The 22,175-nt window shown below is 36.1% G+C and overlaps 1 protein-coding gene across 11 annotated transcripts in view; it reads right to left on the reverse strand.

Moving 5' to 3' along the window:
• LOC126483787 (putative thiamine transporter SLC35F3) overlaps nt 1-22,175 on the reverse strand; it is a 647,658-nt gene that overhangs the window by 241,125 nt on the left and 384,358 nt on the right. For all 11 annotated transcript variants that reach the window (XR_007587781.1, XM_050107011.1, XM_050107014.1 and 8 more), the window contains 2 exons: nt 13,034-13,189; nt 3,825-3,993 (listed from right to left, as the gene is read on the reverse strand). Coding sequence is in view for 10 of the 11 variants with exons in the window: in XM_050107011.1 (XP_049962968.1) it covers nt 3,825-3,993; nt 13,034-13,189 (325 nt within the window). In the remaining variant the exon portion in view is untranslated. The remainder of the gene's footprint in view (nt 1-3,824; nt 3,994-13,033; nt 13,190-22,175) is intronic.

Below are 22,175 nucleotides of genomic sequence, written 5' to 3' on the forward strand. Positions count from 1 at the left end.
GTAAGCTACTACAAACAGCATAGTGAACGCATTATTGTGGCCAAGATAGATACGAAGCCCACACCTACAACAGTAGTACAAGTTTATATGCCAACTAGCTCTGCAGATGACGAAGAAATTGAAGAAATGTATGATGAAATAAAAGAAATTATTCAGATTGTGAAGGGAGATGAAAATTTAATAGTCATGGGTGACTGGAATTCGAATGTAGGAAAAGGGAGAGAAGGAAACATAGTAGGTGAATATGGATTGGGGGACAGAAATGAAAGAGGAAGCCGCCTGGTAGAATTTTGCACAGAGCACAACATAATCATAACTAACACTTGGTTTAAGAATCATGAAAGAAGGTTGTATACATGTAAGAACCCTGGAGATACTAAAAGGTATCAGATAGATTATATAATGGTAAGACAGAGATTTAGGAACCAGGTTTTAAATTGTAAGACATTTCCAGGGGCAGATGTGGACTCTGACCACAATCTATTGGTTATGACCTGTAGATTAAAACTGAAGAAACTGCAAAAAGGTGGGAATTTAAGGAGATGGGACCTGGATAAACTAAAAGAACCAGAGGTTGTACAGAGATTCAGGGAGAGCATAAGGGAGCAATTGACAGGAATGGGGGAAATAAATACAGTAGAAGAAGAATGGGTAGCTTTGAGGGATGAAGTAGTGAAGGCAGCAGAGGATCAAGTAGGTAAAAAGACGAGGGCTAGTAGAAATCCTTGGGTAACAGAAGAAATATTGAATTTAATTGATGAAAGGAGAAAATATAAAAATGCAGTAAGTGAAACAGGCAAAAAGGAATACAAATGTCTCAAAAATGAGATTGACAGGAAGTGCAAAATGGCTAAGCAGGGATGGCTAGAGGACAAATGTAAGGATGTAGAGGCCTATCTCACTAGGGGTAAGATAGATACCGCCTACAGGAAAATTAAAGAGACCTTTGGAGATAAGAGAACGACTTGTATGAATATCAAGAGCTCAGATGGAAACCCAGTTCTAAGCAAAGAAGGGAAAGCAGAAAGGTGGAAGGAGTATATAGAGGGTCTATACAAGGCGATGTACTTGAGGACAATATTATGGAAATAGAAGAGGATGTAGATGAAGATGAAATGGGAGATATGATACTGCGTGAAGAGTTTGACAGAGCACTGAAAGACCTGAGTCGAAACAAAGCCCCCGGAGTAGACAATATTCCATTGGAACTACTGACGGCCGTGGGAGAGCCAGTCCTGACAAAACTCTACCATCTGGTGAGGATGATGTATGAGACAGGCGAAATACCCTCAGACTTCAAGAAGAATATAATAATTCCAATCCCAAAGAAAGCAGGTGTTGACAGATGTGAAAATTACCGAACTATCAGCTTAATAAGTCACAGCTGCAAAATACTAACACGAATTCTTTACAGACGAATGGAAAAACTAGTAGAAGCCAACCTCGGGGAAGATCAGTTTGGATTCCGTAGAAACACTGGAACACGTGAGGCAATACTGACCTTAGAAGAAAGATTAAGGAAAGGCAAACCTACGTTTCTAGCATTTGTAGACTTAGAGAAAGCTTTTGACAATGTTGACTGGAATACTCTCTTTCAAATTCTAAAGGTGGCAGGGGTAAAATACAGGGAGCGAAAGGCTATTTACAATTTGTACAGAAACCAGATGGCAGTTATAAGAGTCGAGGGACATGAAAGGGAAGCAGTGGTTGGGAAGGGAGTAAGACAGGGTTGTAGCCTCTCCCCGATGTTGTTCAATCTGTATATTGAGCAAGCAGTAAAGGAAACAAAAGAAAAATTCGGAGTAGGTATTAAAATTCATGGAGAAGAAATAAAAACTTTGAGGTTCGCCGATGACATTGTAATTCTGTCAGAGACAGCAAAGGACTTGGAAGAGCAGTTGAATGGAATGGACAGTGTCTTGAAAGGAGGATATAAGATGAACATCAACAAAAGCAAAACAAGGATAATGGAATGTAGTCTAATTAAGTCGGGTGATGCTGAGGGAATTAGATTAGGAAATGAGGCACTTAAAGTAGTAATGGAGTTTTGCTATTTGGGGAGCAAAATAACTGATGATGGTCGAAGTAGAGAGGATATAAAATGTAGGCTGGCAATGGCAAGGAAAGCGTTTCTGAAGAAGAGAAATTTGTTAACATCCAGTATTGATTTAAGTGTCAGGAAGTCATTTCTGAAAGTATTCGTATGGAGTGTAGCCATGTATGGAAGTGAAACATGGACGATAAATAGTTTGGACAAGAAGAGAATAGAAGCTTTCGAAATGTGGTGCTACAGAAGAATGCTGAAGATTAGATGGGTAGATCACATAACTAATGAGGAAGTATTGAATAGGATTGGGGAGAAGAGAAGTTTGTGGCACAACTTGACCAGAAGAAGGGATCGGTTGGTAGGACATGTTCTGAGGCATCAAGGGATCACCAATTTAGTATTGGAGGGCAGCGTGGAGGGTAAAAATCGTAGAGGGAGAGGTACTGGGAGATGAAAAAGCTTGCACAGGATAGAGTAGCATGGAGAGCTGCATCAAACCAGTCTCAGGACTGAAGACCACAACAACAACAACAATGATGTATTATTATTATTATTATTATTATTATTACTATTGTGAATGAATAATTGTTGTCTTATCAATATTACTTTAGTATGTGTATCTGCTTGCCCTGCACAGGCACAATTATGTACAATAATAATTATTGTAATTTTAAAAAAAAGTATTGAACACTCTGATGATGCCAATTGTATGGAAAACATACTATTCCATTCTATTCTAAATGGCTCAGTACAGATGCAAATAAAACTAGTAAGAAAAGAGAAGACAGCTCACACAGCTGAGTGCTGATCATTTCTGACAAATTAAAATGGACCCCTATTCCAACAAGTATTTGTTTCCAGATATAAGTTCATAGGACTGTTTTTTAGTTTTGATCAATACTCTCTCCCAAAAGAGTTTGGGACACTATTTTTAAACATCCTATACATCATGAGAAGTGACTGTGGCAACGAACAGAGGAATTCTACAAATTTAAATGGCCATAAAGCATCTTTTTCTGATAAATGTGAAATGGCCACAATGCTGTGGCAGATTTTGATGGAGATGTAACTGGATTATGAAAAGTTATGAAATCAAGGGAGTCAGGGAGGAGAACACTATGTGAGATGAGAATGACCGTATCAATTGCAATTGGACATATGTGTGTTTGATATTATGGAGCTTTGTTGTTATGGGAATAATTTTAGGACAAGAACTGCATGTAAAATAAAATATACAAAGGAAAATCATTACAAAAATCCTACTCAGCCTGCTGGAAGGATGATGATGCTTTGTAACTCTCAGATCTTACTGTAGAATATTAGGTTTTTTATGAATAATCAAATACATTAATCAGTCACACCTTGAAGACATAGATCTGGTTTGACAAGCTTTCTTTCTTAAATGAACTATTAATATGTGTTTATATTTATCACATATCCTTCATTTACGATTTCTAAGTGGCTCTTCTTCACACACTCAAAATTATATATAAGTGTTATTTGAGGATAGTAGAATGTGTGTGAGAGTGTAAGCCATAATTTAATTTCACTTACTTGTAAAACATTAACAGTGTATAAATTATAAGGTACCCTTTCTTTCTCTTATAAGCTGTACTCATAATGACAAATTATACAGGTGATATTTAGCAATAGTCTGTATCACTGTGCATATTTTTTGCTCCAGTGAAGTACAACATATAGCAACCAAAATTATGCAAAGATATAGCAAGCAAAATTATGCAATGAATGTTACTTCCCTAAATTGGTTTGTGCTTACCTGCTGTAAAGCCCTTGTCCCTAAAATTTCTGACACTTTCTTGTAAAATACTGCCAGCAGATTTACATTTCATTGCTGAAACTCTGCATACAAAATATAATGGAAAAAATAGAACTGTCCAGTTAGTACAGAACCATGTTGTAAAAAATGGAGCATCATAGGGAATTATCTGAAAAAAATTGGAAAAAAAGTCTTCAACAAACAAGAAAAATGTTATTTCTTTGTTATAACTATTTCTATAGTCTTGATGGTGATATTTATTGACATATGAATATAAAACATCATATGTGTCTATGTTTTAAAAAAATCTTGTTTTACCTGTAAGCTTTAAGTCTATGTTCTCTCTCACAAACATGTATCTCATTATGAAGGAAAATCTTAACTAATCTGAAGAAAGTAAAGGGCCACAAAATCAGAAATTAGCTGTTTTTATAGGATTCTTGCTTGTCATATTAACAGCCAACTACTTTAAACCTTGGTATGACCATTATTCATAAAAGGGCTTACCCTTTCCCTACATTGGTTTTAAATAAACATCTTAATTAGTAAAAAAGCAGCAGCCTTGAAGAAAGGCTGCTACATCACTAAAAATGAGATAGGTTTAACTGATGAATTACTATATGTCTGTAAAAGAGTAGCTCAGATTATTATTAAAATTCTATTGATATTCTGTGACATTATACAACTGATAATTGCTGAATTCTATTTGAGAATATTCCAGTTTAGATTCAGATTTACTGTTACTTCAGGGATTCACTTCAGAAAATTCTTAGTTGGGTGGTTCTATAGGAATTTAATGGATTGATGTAGTTTGGCTTCTTTTGACAGCATGTTCACTGGAATGTCCCTTTATGGAAGGAGTCTTTTATACTTTAGACTAAAATAAAATAATAAAAGCCATGGAATATCTATGAAAAGATAAATGAAGATCTGAAGCCTGCAGCTCCCCATTGATAATGCAGTTGCTCAGTAAGTAGTGAAGGGAGAAAGTGGAAGACATGGGGAAGCAAGACCAGAAAAGATATAGAAAGGTGACACTAGACAAGAATCATAATGGGAAGTGGAAGTCCAAAATTAAATATTAGGGTGCTTCAAGTATTTTGAAACTAATTAATGACAATAAGGTTAACTAATGAAAACAAATCAGCACTGTTAACAGTTACTTCCATTCATACATTAGTCAATTCAATGATGTGAAAGAAGTTATACATTAATGAAGTGAAGCAGTCTAACATGTTATGGATGCAAAATAATGACACAAATTATTTGCAGAAGAATGGAAAAATGTAGAAGCTGACCAAGGTAAGATTAGTTTGGATTCTTGAGGAATGTGGTATCACTCAAGGCAATACTGACCCTATGACTTGTCCTAAATGATAGATCAAACAATGGCAAAACTAAATTTTAGGATTTGCAGATTTAGGGAAAACTTTTGACAATATTGAGTGGCCTACATTCTTTGAAATTTTGAAAATAGCAGGGATAAAATACAGAGAGTGGAAGGTTATTTACAACTTGTACAGAAACCAGATTGTAGTCAACAGAGTCGAAGGTCACAAAAGGGAAACAGTGGTTAAGAATGGAGTGCAACAGGGTTGTGGTCTGTAAGTTTTCAATCAATATGTGTGTTACAAATAAACTACAAATCTGCTTTGTAGCAGTCATCAAACTCCTGACTAAATGAAATCATCTTAAATCTTGGTTCAGTGTCAACATTTACTAAACCAGCATTCTGACAATTTGGAATTACAAGCAGAATTTATTATGCATCGACAATACATCAGACAAGAGGTCAGTCATTACCATGTGTCTTCATGTGAGGCTGATATTAAGTTCACACCCTGATATTCAACCAACTGATCAAAATATTATTTCAAAAAGATTCAGAATATATTGACAAGATTGCAAAATACTATGTCTGAGTTTTTTATGTTCCCTGAAGCCACAAACTGCACATAAATCTCATTGCTGTACTTGCAATGATGTCAAGTGTAAAGCTACAGTTCTTGTCACTGCCAGGAGCTCACAAGCAATACCTCAGGCAAATAAACAGAGCAACCACAGTAGAATAGGCTCCATAATAAATCTTCATAGCCAATGAAGATATTTCTAGTCTTCAGAATTACCTTCCTACTCAACTTTACTCAAATGCACAATGATGGATGCTTCTTCATTTATAAATCAATCTAGCACAGGGTTTTCCTATTAACCAAATGATTTTTATTGAAATTCGAATCAATAAAACAGCAATAAATCTTGTATCCTCTCAGATTTATTCCTGATGTTATTGAATCTATACACTGTGCAAGCTGTGAAGGAAACAAAGGAGACATTTGAAAAAAAATTAAAGTTCAAGGAGAAGGAATAAAAAATTTGAAGTCTGCCAGTGACATTGTAATTCTATGAGAGATGACAAAGGACATGGAGGAGCAGTTGATTGGAATGGATAGATGAAAATCAGCAAAAGTAAAACAAGGGTTATGGAATGTAGCTGAGTTACATCAGATTATGCTAAGGGAATTAGATTACAAAATGAGACACTAAGAATTATAGATGAGTTTTGCTGTTTGGGTAGCAAAATAACTGATGATGCTCAAAACAGAGAGGATATAAAATGCAAGGAAAGAATTTCCAAAAAAGAGAGTTTCTTATCATTAAATATAAATGTAAGTGTTAGGAAGTCTTTTACAAAGGTATTTGTCTTGAGTTTGGCCTTGAAGGAAAGGAAGTGAATGTGGATGATTAGCAGCTGCAATGTAACAACCTTGAATGCCTATTGGAGTATGCGATATGCAATTTTTAATGTATTACTAGTTGCACAGCATTTAATGTATGACTCAACACATGGTATCAAGTATTGTACTTTTTTATGACTACAATTGAAATTTTTTTATTCATTATTCATTGTAGTATGGAAGAATAAATTGGAGATTACATACCAGCTGACACTGAACACATCATGTCATCAACAAAACTGCAAATTTTAATAATGTGCTATAACATATTCCCAAGTTTATAATGAGTTATACCAAAATTGTCAAATCTAGAGGAATAATAATGCAGTTTTTTTTAAGAATTGCAGAATAGAGCATAGAATTGTCAAGACTGTTTACAAGTGCATGACATAAAGCAAGTAGTAACTTTCCAAACTAAAGAATGTTATTCTTGAGTGAGAACACATGTTATTAATCGAAATATTTGTGATAAATAGTAGGAAAAATAAAGTTTTTTAGAACTAACTGTTTACAATCAACATTTTTTAAAAAAATTTGTGTGAAAAATAAATATTTTTACAAACGTGAAATGGATTAATCATTTTCCTCATTATTGTAAAACATACTGTCACACTTAAGTTTCTGTGAATAGGTAACTAATTTTTATAATTGTGTAGGTTTCCATGGCCACAGTCAATTAATGTACAAGTTTTCTGGGTTTGGTTCCATGTTGTATTTCACTGACAGAAATAAAAAATCACAACACCAAAAAATAATTAATATAAAGTAATGAAATTTTGAAAATATATTTGTCTAAGTAAAATATTTAAGTGATTAACATTATCAGAGTGCAAATTATTGTAAGCACAAGACAAGATATTGTAAATGTGAAATGCTGGTACATTAATAACCAGTGTAGCTGTCAGAATGTTGAATGCAAGCTTGCAGACATGTATGTGTTGTTTCCAGAATTAGATTTTCACTCTGCAGTGGAGTGTGCACTGATACGAAACTTCCTGGCAGATTAAAACTGTGTGCCAAACTGAGACTCAAACTTCTGTGAAGTTGGAAAGGTAAGAGACGAGGTACTGGCAGAAGTGGATCTGTGAGGATGGGTCGTGAGTTGTACTTGGTTAGCTCAGTTGGTAGAGCACTTGCCCGTGAAAGGCAAAGGTCCCGAGTTCGAGTCTCGGTCCAGCAAGCAGTTTTAATGTGCCAGGAAGTTTCATGCATGTGTTGTGTTGCACAGATGCTGGAAATCAAATTATGGGATGAAGTTCCGTGCCTGTTGCATTTGGTCAGTGAATACAGGGATGGTTAATGCCATTTGTGGATGATGCTGCAGTTGTCCCGTACGTTCTCGATTGGTGAGACATATGGTGAGAGAGCAGGCCAAGGTAACATATTGACATGCTGTAGAGCATGTTGGGTTATAACAGCAGCATGTGGGTGAGTGTTATCCTGTTGGAAAACACCTCCACGAATGCTGTTCTTGAATGGACATTACATTTTGAATCATCAACATTGACATACAAATTTGCATTCAGGGTGCACGAGATAATCAACAGAGTGCTCCCACCGTCACATGAAATTGCACCCCAGAACATCTCTCCCGCTGTAAGTACAGTATGTCTAGTGTGCAGACAGGTTGTTAGTTTCAGGCTTTCAACTGGTCTCCTTTTAACCAACACATGACCATCACTGGCAATGAGGCAGTAGCCCTATTTCAGGATCTTGTTCAAATTCAGTGAGGTGTTGATAATGGCTCTTTGTCACCTTAAAAGCATGTACGACTAACATCAACTCACTACATCCAATCTCATAGGTAACTGATGCTCATGCAGAGTGTACTTAAAGCAAACCTGATTTGTACCCTCACAGTAGTGCTATTTGCACTTCTCTTATGTGGCTGGCTTGAAATTTGAACAGACATCATCTTTCAGATGTAGAAACACACCTACCAACTTTTATTTATATTGTACAACTCCTTTTTGGCACTGCTATTTTTTCCCATCAGTGTATATAGCATTTTATAATATAATGTAATACCATACCCAAAAGACTTTCATGTCATGTAAGTTTTTATTGTAAACTGCCTATTGGCTTCTGTCTCGGGCTCTTCTGCCGATGTTCATCTAATGATATTACTGACGTTTCGCCATCTGCCAGCATTGGAAGGTGAAGCTTTGACAATGCCAGCCACTCGTGCAGGCAAAACGTCAGTAATATCATTAGATGAATGTCGTCCCTGAGGCAGAAGCCAATAGGCAGTTTGTCAACAAGTGGCCACGAAAGCCTTAACAATTTTCTATTTTCATTGTAACTTTACAAAAATAACTGTTTTAATAATGACTTTGGCATCATGGCTTGTTATGTTTTTCTATAAGGGCTGGTGCAAGGAAAATCAGCTAGTTCTTGTCAGTACAGTTATGACTAAGGTATTCATTCAATAAAAGATTGGACTTGGATTAATCAGAAAAATGGAATCAATGGTTGTGAAAAATTGTGAATTTATCTCCTGCATCAGAAATAACTAAATTGGAAGAATATACACAATTAATGTCAAGTTATTATTTATGATCAAGGAGCCTGGATTTTTTTATTCTCCATGGAAGGTAAGTAGTAATGTCATTTTTGTTCTAAAGATAACCAATTATCTAATAGCATGTGGTGATATGTTTTGGGATAATGTAACAATAAAGTGGTACAATAAGCTATATTTTTGCAAATTTCAGATACTTTACTATTGAAACAATAGGATATACACTAATCAGCCAAAACATTATGACCACTGACCTACTATCAATATAAACCCATCCCAGCAATAGCAGCATTCCCTAGTGAGGAATGACTGCTAGTCAGACACATGCACAGGGCACGTAGTTACAGTGAACGTGCTGTCCTTGCATAGAATGGGGAAAGTGTATGATCTATCTGAGTCCAACTGACTGCAGATTGTGATGGCCCAGAGGCTTGGCACAAGCAGTTTGGAAACTGCACAAGTTGACGGGTGTTTGCAGAGTGCCATGGTGAGTGTCTTCAACACATGGTGAAACCAAGGTGAACTAAGTCCAGACATCATGGAGTTGGACAGCCACCCCTCATTGCAGATTTCTGATGTTGTAGGCTGGGCAGACTGGTAAAACAGCACAGGTGGTGAACTGTGGTGGAACTAACATCAACCTTAAGTGTGTCTCACACAGTGCACCAAACTCTCCCAACAATGGGCCTCCACAGCTGACAACCTACGCATGTGCCATTTAACACCATATCAGCAACTACGACTGAAATGGGCACATGGGCGGAGAGAAGCTGGCGGCTGCTCCATTATGCTCTGGGGCACATTTACATGGGCATCTGTGGGTCCAGTAGAGCTTACAGAAGGCACCATGATGGCCAAGAATTATCATACACTGGTTGCAGACCATGGGCACCCTTCATACCAATCATGTTTCCCTATGGCTGTAGCATTTTTAAACAAGATAATGCACCATGTCACAAGACCAGGAGTGTGATGGAGTGATTCAAGGAACACAGTGGCAAGGTTCAGCTAATGTGCTGGCCCACCAACTCATCAGATCTGAAACCAATCAAAAACATCTGGGATGTGAGTGAACGTGTTGTCAAAGCTCATTGACCACCACCTCCCCAGAATTTATGGGAATTAGGTGACTTGTGTGTGCAGATGTGGTGTCAACTCCCTCCAGCAACCTACGAAGGCCTCATTGATTCCATGCCTTAATGTGTCACCACTGTTATCCATGGCAAACATGGACATACCAGCTACTAGGTAGGTGGTAATAATGTTCTGGCTGATCAGTGTCAGGCACCACAATGGCAGCCATAACAGACAGTTGCTAAGATGATGGGGGTAATCATCGAAAGCTTGAGGATTTATTCTGAAATGAAATGGGAAGAAGTCCAAGAATGTTTTATACACGTGTGTAATCACAGAAAAATTCATTCTCAATCAGATAGTTATGTTAGACAATTCAAACAAGAAGAGGTTAGAAGCTTTTGAAATGTGGTACTGCAGAAGAAAGTTGAATATTATACATGTGTATCAAGTAGGTAATGAAGAGGTACTGAATCAAACTGGGGAAAAAAGGAATTTGTAGCACAATTTGGTTAAAAGAAGGGATCAGTTGGGAAACATCCTAAGACAGCAGGGAATAGTCAGTCTGATAATGGAGAGAAGTATGAAGGGTAAAAAAGTGTAGAAGAAGAGCAAGGCTTGAAAACAGCAATCAGACTCAAATGGGTGCTGCAGTAGTTATGCAGAGATGAAGAAGTTTGCCCAAGGTAGAGTAACATGGAGTGACATGTCAGTCAGTCTTCAGTCAGGAGACCACCACAACAACAACAAAACAATTTAACTGAAACTGATTTGTTATACTGGTAACAAATACCATTCTATAGTAAATTAACTGGGAAGTGAGTGTGAGAGTTTCCATATCTTCGAAGTAATCTTTGTAAGATGTGCAGTTGTCTTCTTGATACAGTACATCTACCATGCACTTTCCCTGAATGAGTGCAATCTTTATTTTAGCTGCATTGCTCCTGAAGATAATTTGCAACAAAGTGACATACTTTTAAGTGCAAAGCAAGCAAGCCATCTGAAATAACTGATTAGATTATTTGTGTGTTGACTCCAGTTTACCTTGTTATCCAGAAGGACATTATGGAATTTCACATTTACTGTTTTATTTAGTAGATGACTATTAATGTGATCCATTTCTGTTAACTGCAGTATGCTTGTGTCATCACCAAACATTACAGTTTTTGAATAGTCCTTCATAGGTTAGGAACCGGAGAAGAAACTGCACTGAACATGGTGAGAATCCACATTTTATACTCCCCTAATCCATTTTTAGTTTAATTTACATGGCACAGTTTGTTCATTTTTATGCTGTGCAAGTATCTTTTTGTCTATGAAGCAGGATGCTATTAGTGCCATAACATTCAAGTTTCTTCAACTAGAATTTTATGTCTCGAACATTATACCCTTTTGCAAGGACTCAGAGGTCCAAACTATTGCCTATACTATCATTTATATTTAAGTAATTAGCTTAGTAATCTTGCTCCCTGAGAGACAGTTAATCTGCTGATCTCCACTTATTCTATCATTTTACTGGTTATAAATTCATCCTTTTTTGGTAAGGCTTCTTATGTTTGGATGGAAGCAGAAGATACTAAATAAGTAATTTCATTTTAATCCATGGATTTGTCAAAACTTCAGTATTTTCTGTTGCTATCAGCTGCATCAACTTAATTTAATGTACTCTGCAGCTCTGTTTTTTGAAAGAATTTATCCAAAAAAATAATCCGGTAACAATACTGGAACTCATTAGAATAGAGTGGATATAGCATAGATTATATGCTGCTGGTAGAAAGTATAAACAGCTTCACACCAGAAATATTCTGTGCTACATATGCAAGGCAGAATAAGAGGTGTTACATCTGCCACAAACATGTATGATCATGCATTTTTTCTGAGATGTTCTGTAACCTCTGGAATGATATACTCATACTTCACCTCAGGCTTTTCTAATGTTCAAAGAAAGATACTACCTCCACACAAGGGTGTGAAGGTTTCTCAAAAGTGTGCCTGACCTCACCCTCAGTTGTAGAAATGAGACAGAGGCCCAACCTTTTGCCTGCATAATCAATCATTATTACATAACTGTCTTAGGAATCTTGTCCCCCAAAGAGGTTAAATGGCATGCAAAAATACTGAATTATAAACTTGTTTTCAAAATACTATTTACCAGGTAGTGATCCCACAAACATATCTGTACCAGTTCCAGCAATCTGCTTCCATAACTCCTACCTTACAATAAGTCCATTTTGGTCTTGCTAGTCCATTCATATTTAAATCAGTTCTCAATATAACAACACTCCCACTACATATAAAACATCTTCCACCAACCTGTGACAGAGAAAGTCATATTTGTCAGAATCCACATAGACTGTCACCTTCTCTACAATTTCTGTTCAACATTTTACGTTCACACAGCCAACATTGCAAAAGCTGTGGAATAAATGCAAGATTTTTTACTGTGAAATTTCTGAACTAATTAGATGAAAAATGTGAGGAATCCATGAACTGTAGTAGTGAGAGTCTGCATCCTATTACTCATGTAATTTGGCATCACAGCCACATATCTTATAGAGCACAAGCTGCAGAAACCACTGGGAACAACAAGAAACTTGCTTGAACCATGTAAACTGAGGAACCCACTGTTAAATATCCTACTTTATGGCAGGTTTTTCAACAGAAGTAGCAGTGCCAATATTGGGAAAATTACTTCAACTCTGATTTACATGTGGCAAGCAGTAGCTAAATACCCTAGAATCAAAATTTATTTTCCCAACAATTTTAGACAAATATGGCAAACTGATGAATCACTGCAGAAGTAAATGAAATGGATCCTATCTAAGAAAATGTACTTTAAAATAATAAAAAGACAATTGACAGCACATAACTACACACACCTGATGTGGAGCAACAAGCTGCTGCACTGCTGAAATGTTGGGTGGGCCATATCCAAATGGTGGTGGTGGCTGCCCCAGGAACAAATATTTGATGCAGTGTGTTGCTCCAACCCATGATGCAGTGACGCACACGGTCACACAAACACCACAGTATATCTGATGGATAGAGGAAATATTTCATTACTTTGTTAAAACTGCAAGAAGAAATTCAATTATTTGTATATGTAATAAGTTAATTCTTTTTACCCTGATCAAATGATACAAAAAATGTATGGTAATGAATGTGAAACAATTGTAAACTTCTTGCTGTTTGCACCCTCATGTTTCTGTTAAGCATAAAAAAGGATTTGCATACCATTTGGAAGCTTGTCTCTGCAACGGTTCAGTTACAAATATGATAAATATAAGAAAAGAAAAAATGAAAATAATTCATACCAGATTGCCACACAAAACTGTCCTCTTGTGTTTCAGGAGACAGAAGCAAAGAAAAGCTATTTTGCTCTTAATCACTTACTAAATTCTATCACAAGGGCAGATAAACTACTTACTCTAATGAGAATTTCTACATTGTGTTTCAATTAACTTTGTAGACAATGACATTCTGAATCACACAGGTGCAAAAGCAGATACAAGTAAAAGTTGTCTCTTATGAAAAATTAGTGTGGAGATAAAAGCTGAAATGGAGACTCTTAACTTAGTTAGCAACTGAAATTGTTCAGAATGAAAGAAAGTAATATCACTGATTAATCCTTGACACCAAGTAAAAACAATAATGACTACAACAGATGAGAATACTAGTCAATTTATATAAAAATAGGAGGGATTTAATTCCAAACTGAGGACAAATTCAGTTTCATATTTGAAAATTACATTTCACACACTATATAAATATTTGCTAACATTGAATGAATATCCATTGGTTGGAATTTGAGACTTAGAAGCTGTCAGGGCTAGAATGAGGCTACTGTGAACGTTGCTTTACTGAGGTTTAGCACTGTTCATAAGTCTTTGTAAACTGTGGCTGGGTAGTGTGCTAAGGGGAGGGCTGTTGAAAGTATGCTACCATGCGTGTGGTATCCTCAGACATTGGTATTCTATTCCAGGTGACAGTTCACTGAGGAAACTCACGCAATGAGTTTAGGCCTTCAGCATATCCAGATACATCTATGCTTGCACCTTACCACACAAAACTGGGTTGAATAGACACTCATTTCAACCTTAGAAACCTAACCGTTTTGCCATTTTTATTCAGGTACAACAGGTTGCAAAACTTAAAGATTTGAAGACAGGTTGTTCGAATGGAGTAAATGAACATCAAATGAGATATAGTATGACCAGAGGTTTGCCATACAGAATAAAGATAAAATACAATTTCAATCAAGATATACGTTTCATACAGAGGAACAGAACAGAAAGGTAATTCAGGGATAAATTTTATTGTAAAAAAGAAAATGAATACTGATATTACTGATATTAAATGAATCTCAGCTAGTAAAGCAAGAATTGTAACAATAAACAATAGATGTTCAACTCCAAACATATAAATTTATCTAGCAACATGTTCACATTTTTGACAAGGACATAGAAGAATCGTACAAAGAATAACGGAAACCGATGATGGAGCAAATCCAATTACAAGTTGATAATGTGGGAATTTAAAGTAAAAGCAGGACAAAAACTAATATATGTTGTTGAATGGATATGATACCAGAAACAGCAGAGGTCATACAACAGTAAAAATTGAAGAGAAAACAATGTTATTGCCTTGCATGCTATCAGGAGAAAATAAACAGGAAATGGCCTTGACAAGGAGAAAGCAGATTTAAAGATGAAATTGATTGCATTTTATCAAACAGTACAGAAATTATACAGGATCTGATTAATTTTTTATTTATCTATACAATAGAAAGCCATGATTCTTGGCCACAATAAATCTGACACCAACTGTATTGTAACTGTATTTGCTGCTTTAATTCACATGGACATATATCCTCTCTACTTAACTCATTGTCAGTAATTTGGTTGTAAAATGACAAAATCATCTACCACTTTTAGTACGTCATTTACCAATTCTGTTTCCTCGGCATTATCTGATTCATTATGGCAACATTCCATTACCTTTGTTTATCTTACAACTTCTGTTCAAGACACTATTCATTCTGTTTTATTGACCTACTCCTTTCCCATCCCCGACAGATGTACAATGTCATCAGCAAATATCAAAGTGTTTATTTTTATGCCATTAACATTAATTCCCTTCCACATTTCTCCTGGTTAAGACACTGGCCACAGCATTATCTTATCAGGTTTATTTTGTGGAAATACAACTGGTAGAGAAGCTGTTTAACTTAGACAAGGGCTTCCATTTGACAATTCTTGAAAGCATTTTATGTCGTATTTTTGCTCTTCATCAAGGAAAGGTTATTAATCTTTGCTCTGTGGTGTTCAACATGGTGAATTTGTGTCTGCTCTATTTTTGTCTACTCTTTGCTCTTGCAATATTTCATTTCAATCTCTGATGCATAATTTTGGTTTAGGACTGGCACTGATGTGCCAACTGTGTTTTCTGTAATGCTTGTGCATTTTACAATACTATATGATATTAGGGGGAGTTGTGGCACCCTGAAAATATTCTAAGTTCAGAGTTGGCATGGTCCCACGGGCTGCTTGGTAAGCCGGGGCTCATCAGAAACCATGTGGTGCTGAACATCAGCTGGAGCGAGAGGGGTATCCCCAGCGTTTGGTCCAGGCCCACTGCATGTCTGGGAATTCCATGTTGATGCTGTGCCAAGGACTGTACTTTGTGTCGATGAAGGAGATTTGTATGCCAGGATTGCCAAAGATGGCAGACTCTGTGAAACCATAATGGCAGACATTTCACAGTTCATGTAGAAATTAATAATAGCCAGAGGAATCATGATACCATAAAAAGAAACATGTACATCACCATTATTTGCACAATGATTCTGATGGTATAATTAGATTTTCAATATCTTTATTAGTTTAAAGTTTAGTATCTGACTGTAAATTATACAAGTAACACCCAGCAATGAATTTCCAAAATCTAAACAGTTCATCCATTTTGTCAATTGGCATGTCTTTAGAAACCTATTAGTGTAAACATAAATTGACATTAATTACAGGCATATAACTTGAATAGTACATGAATTATTGAAGACCAAAGTGGCTGATTACTATTGATGGCGTCAGGCCATAAGTACTCCACAGTTATACGAAAAAAAAAAAAAAAAAAAATGGTAGCAGCATGCTCATAAATATATTTATTCTTCTATGTCTTTGTTTGTATCTGATGTACACTATTCATGAAAAAATTGGTCAAATATTTACTGTGTTTCAGAAAGCACAGCAGCATTAGGCTACTGGCCTACTTTTGTTTCTATTCCTTTGATATATGTTTATTTAACCTGTTTATGTATTTAATAATGTGTGTTACGGCATGTTTATGGCCCAACCATAGGAATATTTATTTAATTTCAAGTTATTTACATGTGAATCCAGTATTTCATGTATGTTTCAATATGTTTGTGAGTGTGCGTTGGCTTGGAGACATGGTGGGAGCGTTCTAGCGCTCGTTACTATGGTAAGCAACTACCAAAGTCAATGGAGAGACTGGATGGAAGTGGGGCAGGAGGATTGGGTGTGCACAGGACATGGGGAGTGCGGGACAGGAAGACGTGATGGACAGTTGCAGGAAATACTTGGAGAGTGTCGAGCAGTTTAAGCATGGTCACGGGAGACTTGTGCACTTGTAAGATTTCCGTGGCTTCTGCAGTGAAGACATAGTATGCATTTAGAAGTGAATATCTCGCAAGCTATGTTGTTGCTAATAACTAATTACGTGAAGTAGGAATCTATTGTTTCCCTGTTATTCAACTTATATTTTATTTAATTGCTGGACCATCGACAGCAGTAAGTATTTACAGTAATAAACAGCATGCTTAAAGGTACTTCTGATGTCGTACTCATCATTTAAAGTCATTAAAAATAGTACCTGCAGATTTTATTTAATTGCAATCTTTCATTTATAAATTTCTGTTACATTCAAAATTAGCAATTGCCAAGTGATAGGAACCTTCGACCATTCGATTCATGTTTATATTGATTTGTATACTGTAGACTCAGCAGTATTTGGCTTGTAATGAGGCAACTACATATCCCAGCCCCTAGACAATGAAACCAGCCAAAACTTTTAATATTTCAACTCTGTGTCTGAGGGTACACAGTTGAGAGCCACCATTAAGTTTTTGAAAGCTGGTAACTATATGGCCTTGAATAACATGATTCTAGCATATCAGAATATAAATAGGCACAATTGAGCAAGAGAAGATATAGATATCTTAAATGCATGCCTGGAAAATGATGGCACTTTCTATCTTCTGTGGAAACATCCTGGATCACATATAACTTCTGGTTAATATCATAGGTTGTAGCCTTCTCCCATTCTCTACTTATTTAGATGACATGAACATGAGCCAGCACTGACTCTCAGAAACAAGTCATCACTAGACTGAAAGGATGATGCATGTTTAAAGATCCAAGCAGTGATTTCTAAATGAATTCAATAGTATTTTTTAAAATTTCCTTATCTCACAGAGTTAAAGTATTTAACTGACCACCGAGCGAGGTGGCGCAGTGGTTAGCACATTGGACTCACATTTGGGAGGACGACAGTTCAATCCCACGTCCAGCCATCCTGATTTAAGTTTTCCGTGATTTCCCTAAAACGTTCCAGGCAAATGTTGGGATGGTTCCTTTGAAAGGGCATGGCCGACTTCCTTCCCCTTCCTTCTCATCCGATGAAACCAATGACCTCTGACCTCACTGTCTGGTCTCAACCCCCCGCCCCCTCCCCCCCACAAATATATATATATATATATATATATATTCTTGGCTCCGTAATCGAAGTAAATCCAGTAAACAACAGACTAATGACAATTTCCATGAAATGTGCAAATAAAATGTACTGTTTAATTAACGCACACATGCCTATCAACCAGGAGAATAAAACAAATCCAGAAAAAGTAAATAAGTCATGGGAAGTGTTAGAGAATACAGTCTCCAAAATTCCTCAAAATTATGTAAAGATTTTAATGGGTGATTTTAATGCACAGTTATGGAAAGAGAGAAAATTTAGAAAAACGGTCGGTGAATTCCCTGCACATAAATGGACCAATCAAAATGGAAAGAGGCTGGTAGAATTTTGTAGAAATTTCAATCTCAAAATTATGTCAAGTCATTTTAAGAAAAAACCTTCAAAACAAAAGACATGGCGATCACCTAACAAGGACATAGGTGAATTCCAAATTGACCATATTGCAATCTCGTATCCATGTCACAAAGAAATTTTAAATGTTCAAGTTCGTAAAGGCGCCAATATTGACTCAGACCATTACTTAACCCGTGTGAAACTAAAGCTAAAACCCCAAAATTTCAACAAAAGGACACCATTAATCCCCAAATTTGACACCAGTAAAATCCAACCATCATTATTAGCAGACGAATTTGACAAAACAAGTGCACAAAATTGGGAACAACTCAAACACAAGATTATCAAAACAGCTCAAGATCAAATTCCTTTACGAAAACACAAGAAACATGCTTGGTGGAATGAAAACTGTGATCATGCAATCAAAGCCAGACAAGAGACATTTAAAGCATGGAATAGCAACAAGACAGAAGACACATATGATACATTCCTGACAACTAGAAAAGACACTTCAAAACTAATTAGACAAACAAAAAGACAATATGAGAATAGTCAACTCTTAGAAATTGAAGAAGATTTTCAGAAATACAATACCAGAAATTTTTATAAAACTTTTAAAACCAAAATAAAGGGGTACCAACCCCAGAATCTTTGCTTCAAGAAGGAAAATGGACAGTTGGCTCTTAACAACCAAGAAAATTGCAAAGAACTTTCTAAATATTTTAAGAATCTTCTAAATTGCCCCGAGCCCACAGAAAGATTTCCACCAAAAATTCCCCAACAATGCAATCCAGTTTCACTTGCACCAAATGAAGAGGAAATCATTAAAGAAATTCATAGGTTGAAAAACAACAAAGCATCTGGTGAAGATGGAATTGTTGCAGAACTTTTAAAGGCAGCTGGTCCAAAAACCGTTAAAGAAATTACTTCAATCATGCAAAACATTTGGCAAACTGAAAAAATTCCTGATGAATGGAAAACCGCCTTGATTCACCCACTTCATAAGAAGGGAGACAAAACTGATGTTAATAATTACAGAGGAATTTCTCTTCTTCCAGTCACATACAAAATCCTCTCTCAATGTCTTCTGAACCGAGCACAACAACAACTTGAATGGAAAATTGGCGAATATCAAGCAGGTTTCAGGCCAAATAGATCTTGCCCAGAACAGATTTTAGTCCTCAAACTAATTCTCAGACATCAAAAAATTTACAATAAAAAACTAGTTTGTACCTTTGTAGATTTTAGAAAGGCTTATGACTCAGTGGATCGTGAATCTCTTTTCCAAATTGTGAAAGAACAAGGCCTGGATCCTAAAACCACGGCAATTATCAGAGACACGCTAACTGGTACAAAATCAAAAGTAAAGTTCAGAGGAGAAATTTCAGAATCCTTTGAAATAAAAACAGGCGTGAGGCAAGGTGATGGACTTTCTCCGTTGCTATTTAACTGCGTTCTAGAAAAAGTAATACAAGAGTGGCGCGAACGAAAATTGGAGTTCAAAATTGACCAACCAGTGAAATTAGGACGAACAAATATTCGAATAGACTGTTTGGCCTTTGCAGACGACTTGGTTATTCTAACGCAGGACATCCAAATTGCTCAGAAACAAATAGAAATTCTTAAAGAAACATCAGAAAGAGTAGGTCTCCAAATCTCATTTGAAAAAACACAGTATATGACTAGCAACAAACTGGCACCCAAACTTTTGAAAACTAAGTATGGAAAAATCAAAAGAGTTTCGCAATTCAAATATTTAGGTGAAACAATCTCAGAGACCGGTCTAGAAAAAACTGGAAATGAAATTCGTTGTCAAAAGATGGAGACAGCTTTTAGACTTACAAAAGACATCTACAACAAAAAATGTCTCTCGAGGTACTCTAAATTGAGACATTACAACACGGTCATAAAACCAGAGTGCCTTTATGGGGCTGAAACGCTAATTTTAAACAGAAAAAAGGACATTCAAGAAATCCAAAAAAGAGAAAGAAAAGTAATCAGAAAAATTCTAGGTCCAAAATATACTGAAGAAGGAACATACAGGCTAAGAGCAAATAGTGAAATTCAACAATACACCAGCATATATTCGGATATGAAAAAACGCAGATTAAAATTTTATGGGCATATTAAAAGAATGGATGCTACCAGACTAACTAAACAAGTAGTGGAATTCTACGAAAATCGAAGTAAAGCTAAATTTGAGACAATAAAATGGATTGCTGCTATAAAAGAGGACATGAAAGAGGCAGATATAAAACAAGATGAAATTCAAGACAGAAAATTATTTAGGCAAAAAATTCATGACTGGGTAGTTGGTCAAGCTGAAAAACCAAAGAAAACTGGAACCACTTGGTCTGATGAAAGGAAAAGAGCTCATTCCGAGAGAATGAAAACAATTTGGGCAGAGAGAAAGTCTAAAAGAAAATAACTGAATGCCCCGTGATTGTACTTCGCGTGGTCCAGTAGGGCCCAAACGTGAATAATAATAATAATAATAATAATAATAATAATAATAATAATATATATATATATATATATATATATATATATATATATATATATATATATATATATATAAAACAAAGATGAGGTGACTTACCGAACAAAGGCGCTGGCAGGTCGATAGACACACAAACAAACACAAACATACACACAAAATTCAAGCTTTCGCAACAAACTGTTGCCTCATCAGGAAAGAGGGAAGGAGAGGGGAAGACGAAAGGAAGTGGGTTTTAAGGGAGAGGGTAAGGAGTCATTCCAATCCCGGGAGCGGAAAGACTTACCTTAGGGGGAAAAAAGGACAGGTATACACTCGCACACACGCACATATCCATCCACACATACAGACACAAGCAGACACATATATATATATATATATATATATATATATATATATATATATATATATATATATATATATATATATATAACTGACCATACAATAAATCTGGATTTTTATCTTCTGTACAGTTTATATGTATTACCTATGTACATGTGAAAGGGGTTGCAGTGTCACATCTCAATAAAAAACTTGCAACATTTAGGAACATAAAGGAACTGTGTTTGAAGTTTTGAAAGAAAGATGAGCAATTACTGGAGACATATATGCAAAAAACACACACACACACACACACACACACACACACACACACACACACATATGCACCTCATAGAACAGATCAAGATGGGAGAGACTTTCAAAGTTATATGTCTCTGTAAAGAACCTTCTAAATAAACAGAAACTATTGTGCAATAGATGCAAAACAAGATAGATAGAGAAAAATGCTAAATCAAATACATCTGGCTATCAAAAAAGCAATGCACAAAGCCTTTAACAATTAACAAAGTAGATTCCTGTTAAGAAATTCTAGTCATATACAAAGACGGTGAGTGGATTCAAACTTAGTGTACAGACACCCATAGAATACACAAGAATTCATTCTTGCACCACTGTATAGATGAGTAACATAGATATTACTGTCACTTGCATTGAGAAACAGATGAAGTCACTAAAACTGAAAAAAGCTACAGGACCAAATGGCATCCTATCAGTTTCAATACAAATTTACAGTTGATTTAGCCCTTCTTTTAACTATGATATTTCTACAAGTTCTGGTACCATCACAATGGTATAGAAGTTAGTACAGCTTGATAGTATGCTGTTGGCCACTGGTTCAAATCTGAGCACCAGGCATTGTTTGTTATTTTCTATTTATCACTTCTGGAAGTATAAATTATCATCTTTCCAGCACCTTCCTGAATTTGCACTAGAACTGCACCTGTCCCACAACCACTAGCATTAGTATGAGTTCTATCTCAGCATTCTCACCACACAATGACAGACCTGAAGAAGATGTTAGCATCTCCTTAAAGAGAATGCTATATTTTCTTGTTTCTTGTTCCAGGAAAATTTGT

The sequence above is a fragment of the Schistocerca serialis genome, chromosome 1 (assembly GCF_023864345.2).
Source record: "Schistocerca serialis cubense isolate TAMUIC-IGC-003099 chromosome 1, iqSchSeri2.2, whole genome shotgun sequence".
Taxonomy (NCBI): Eukaryota; Metazoa; Arthropoda; class Insecta; order Orthoptera; family Acrididae; genus Schistocerca; species Schistocerca serialis.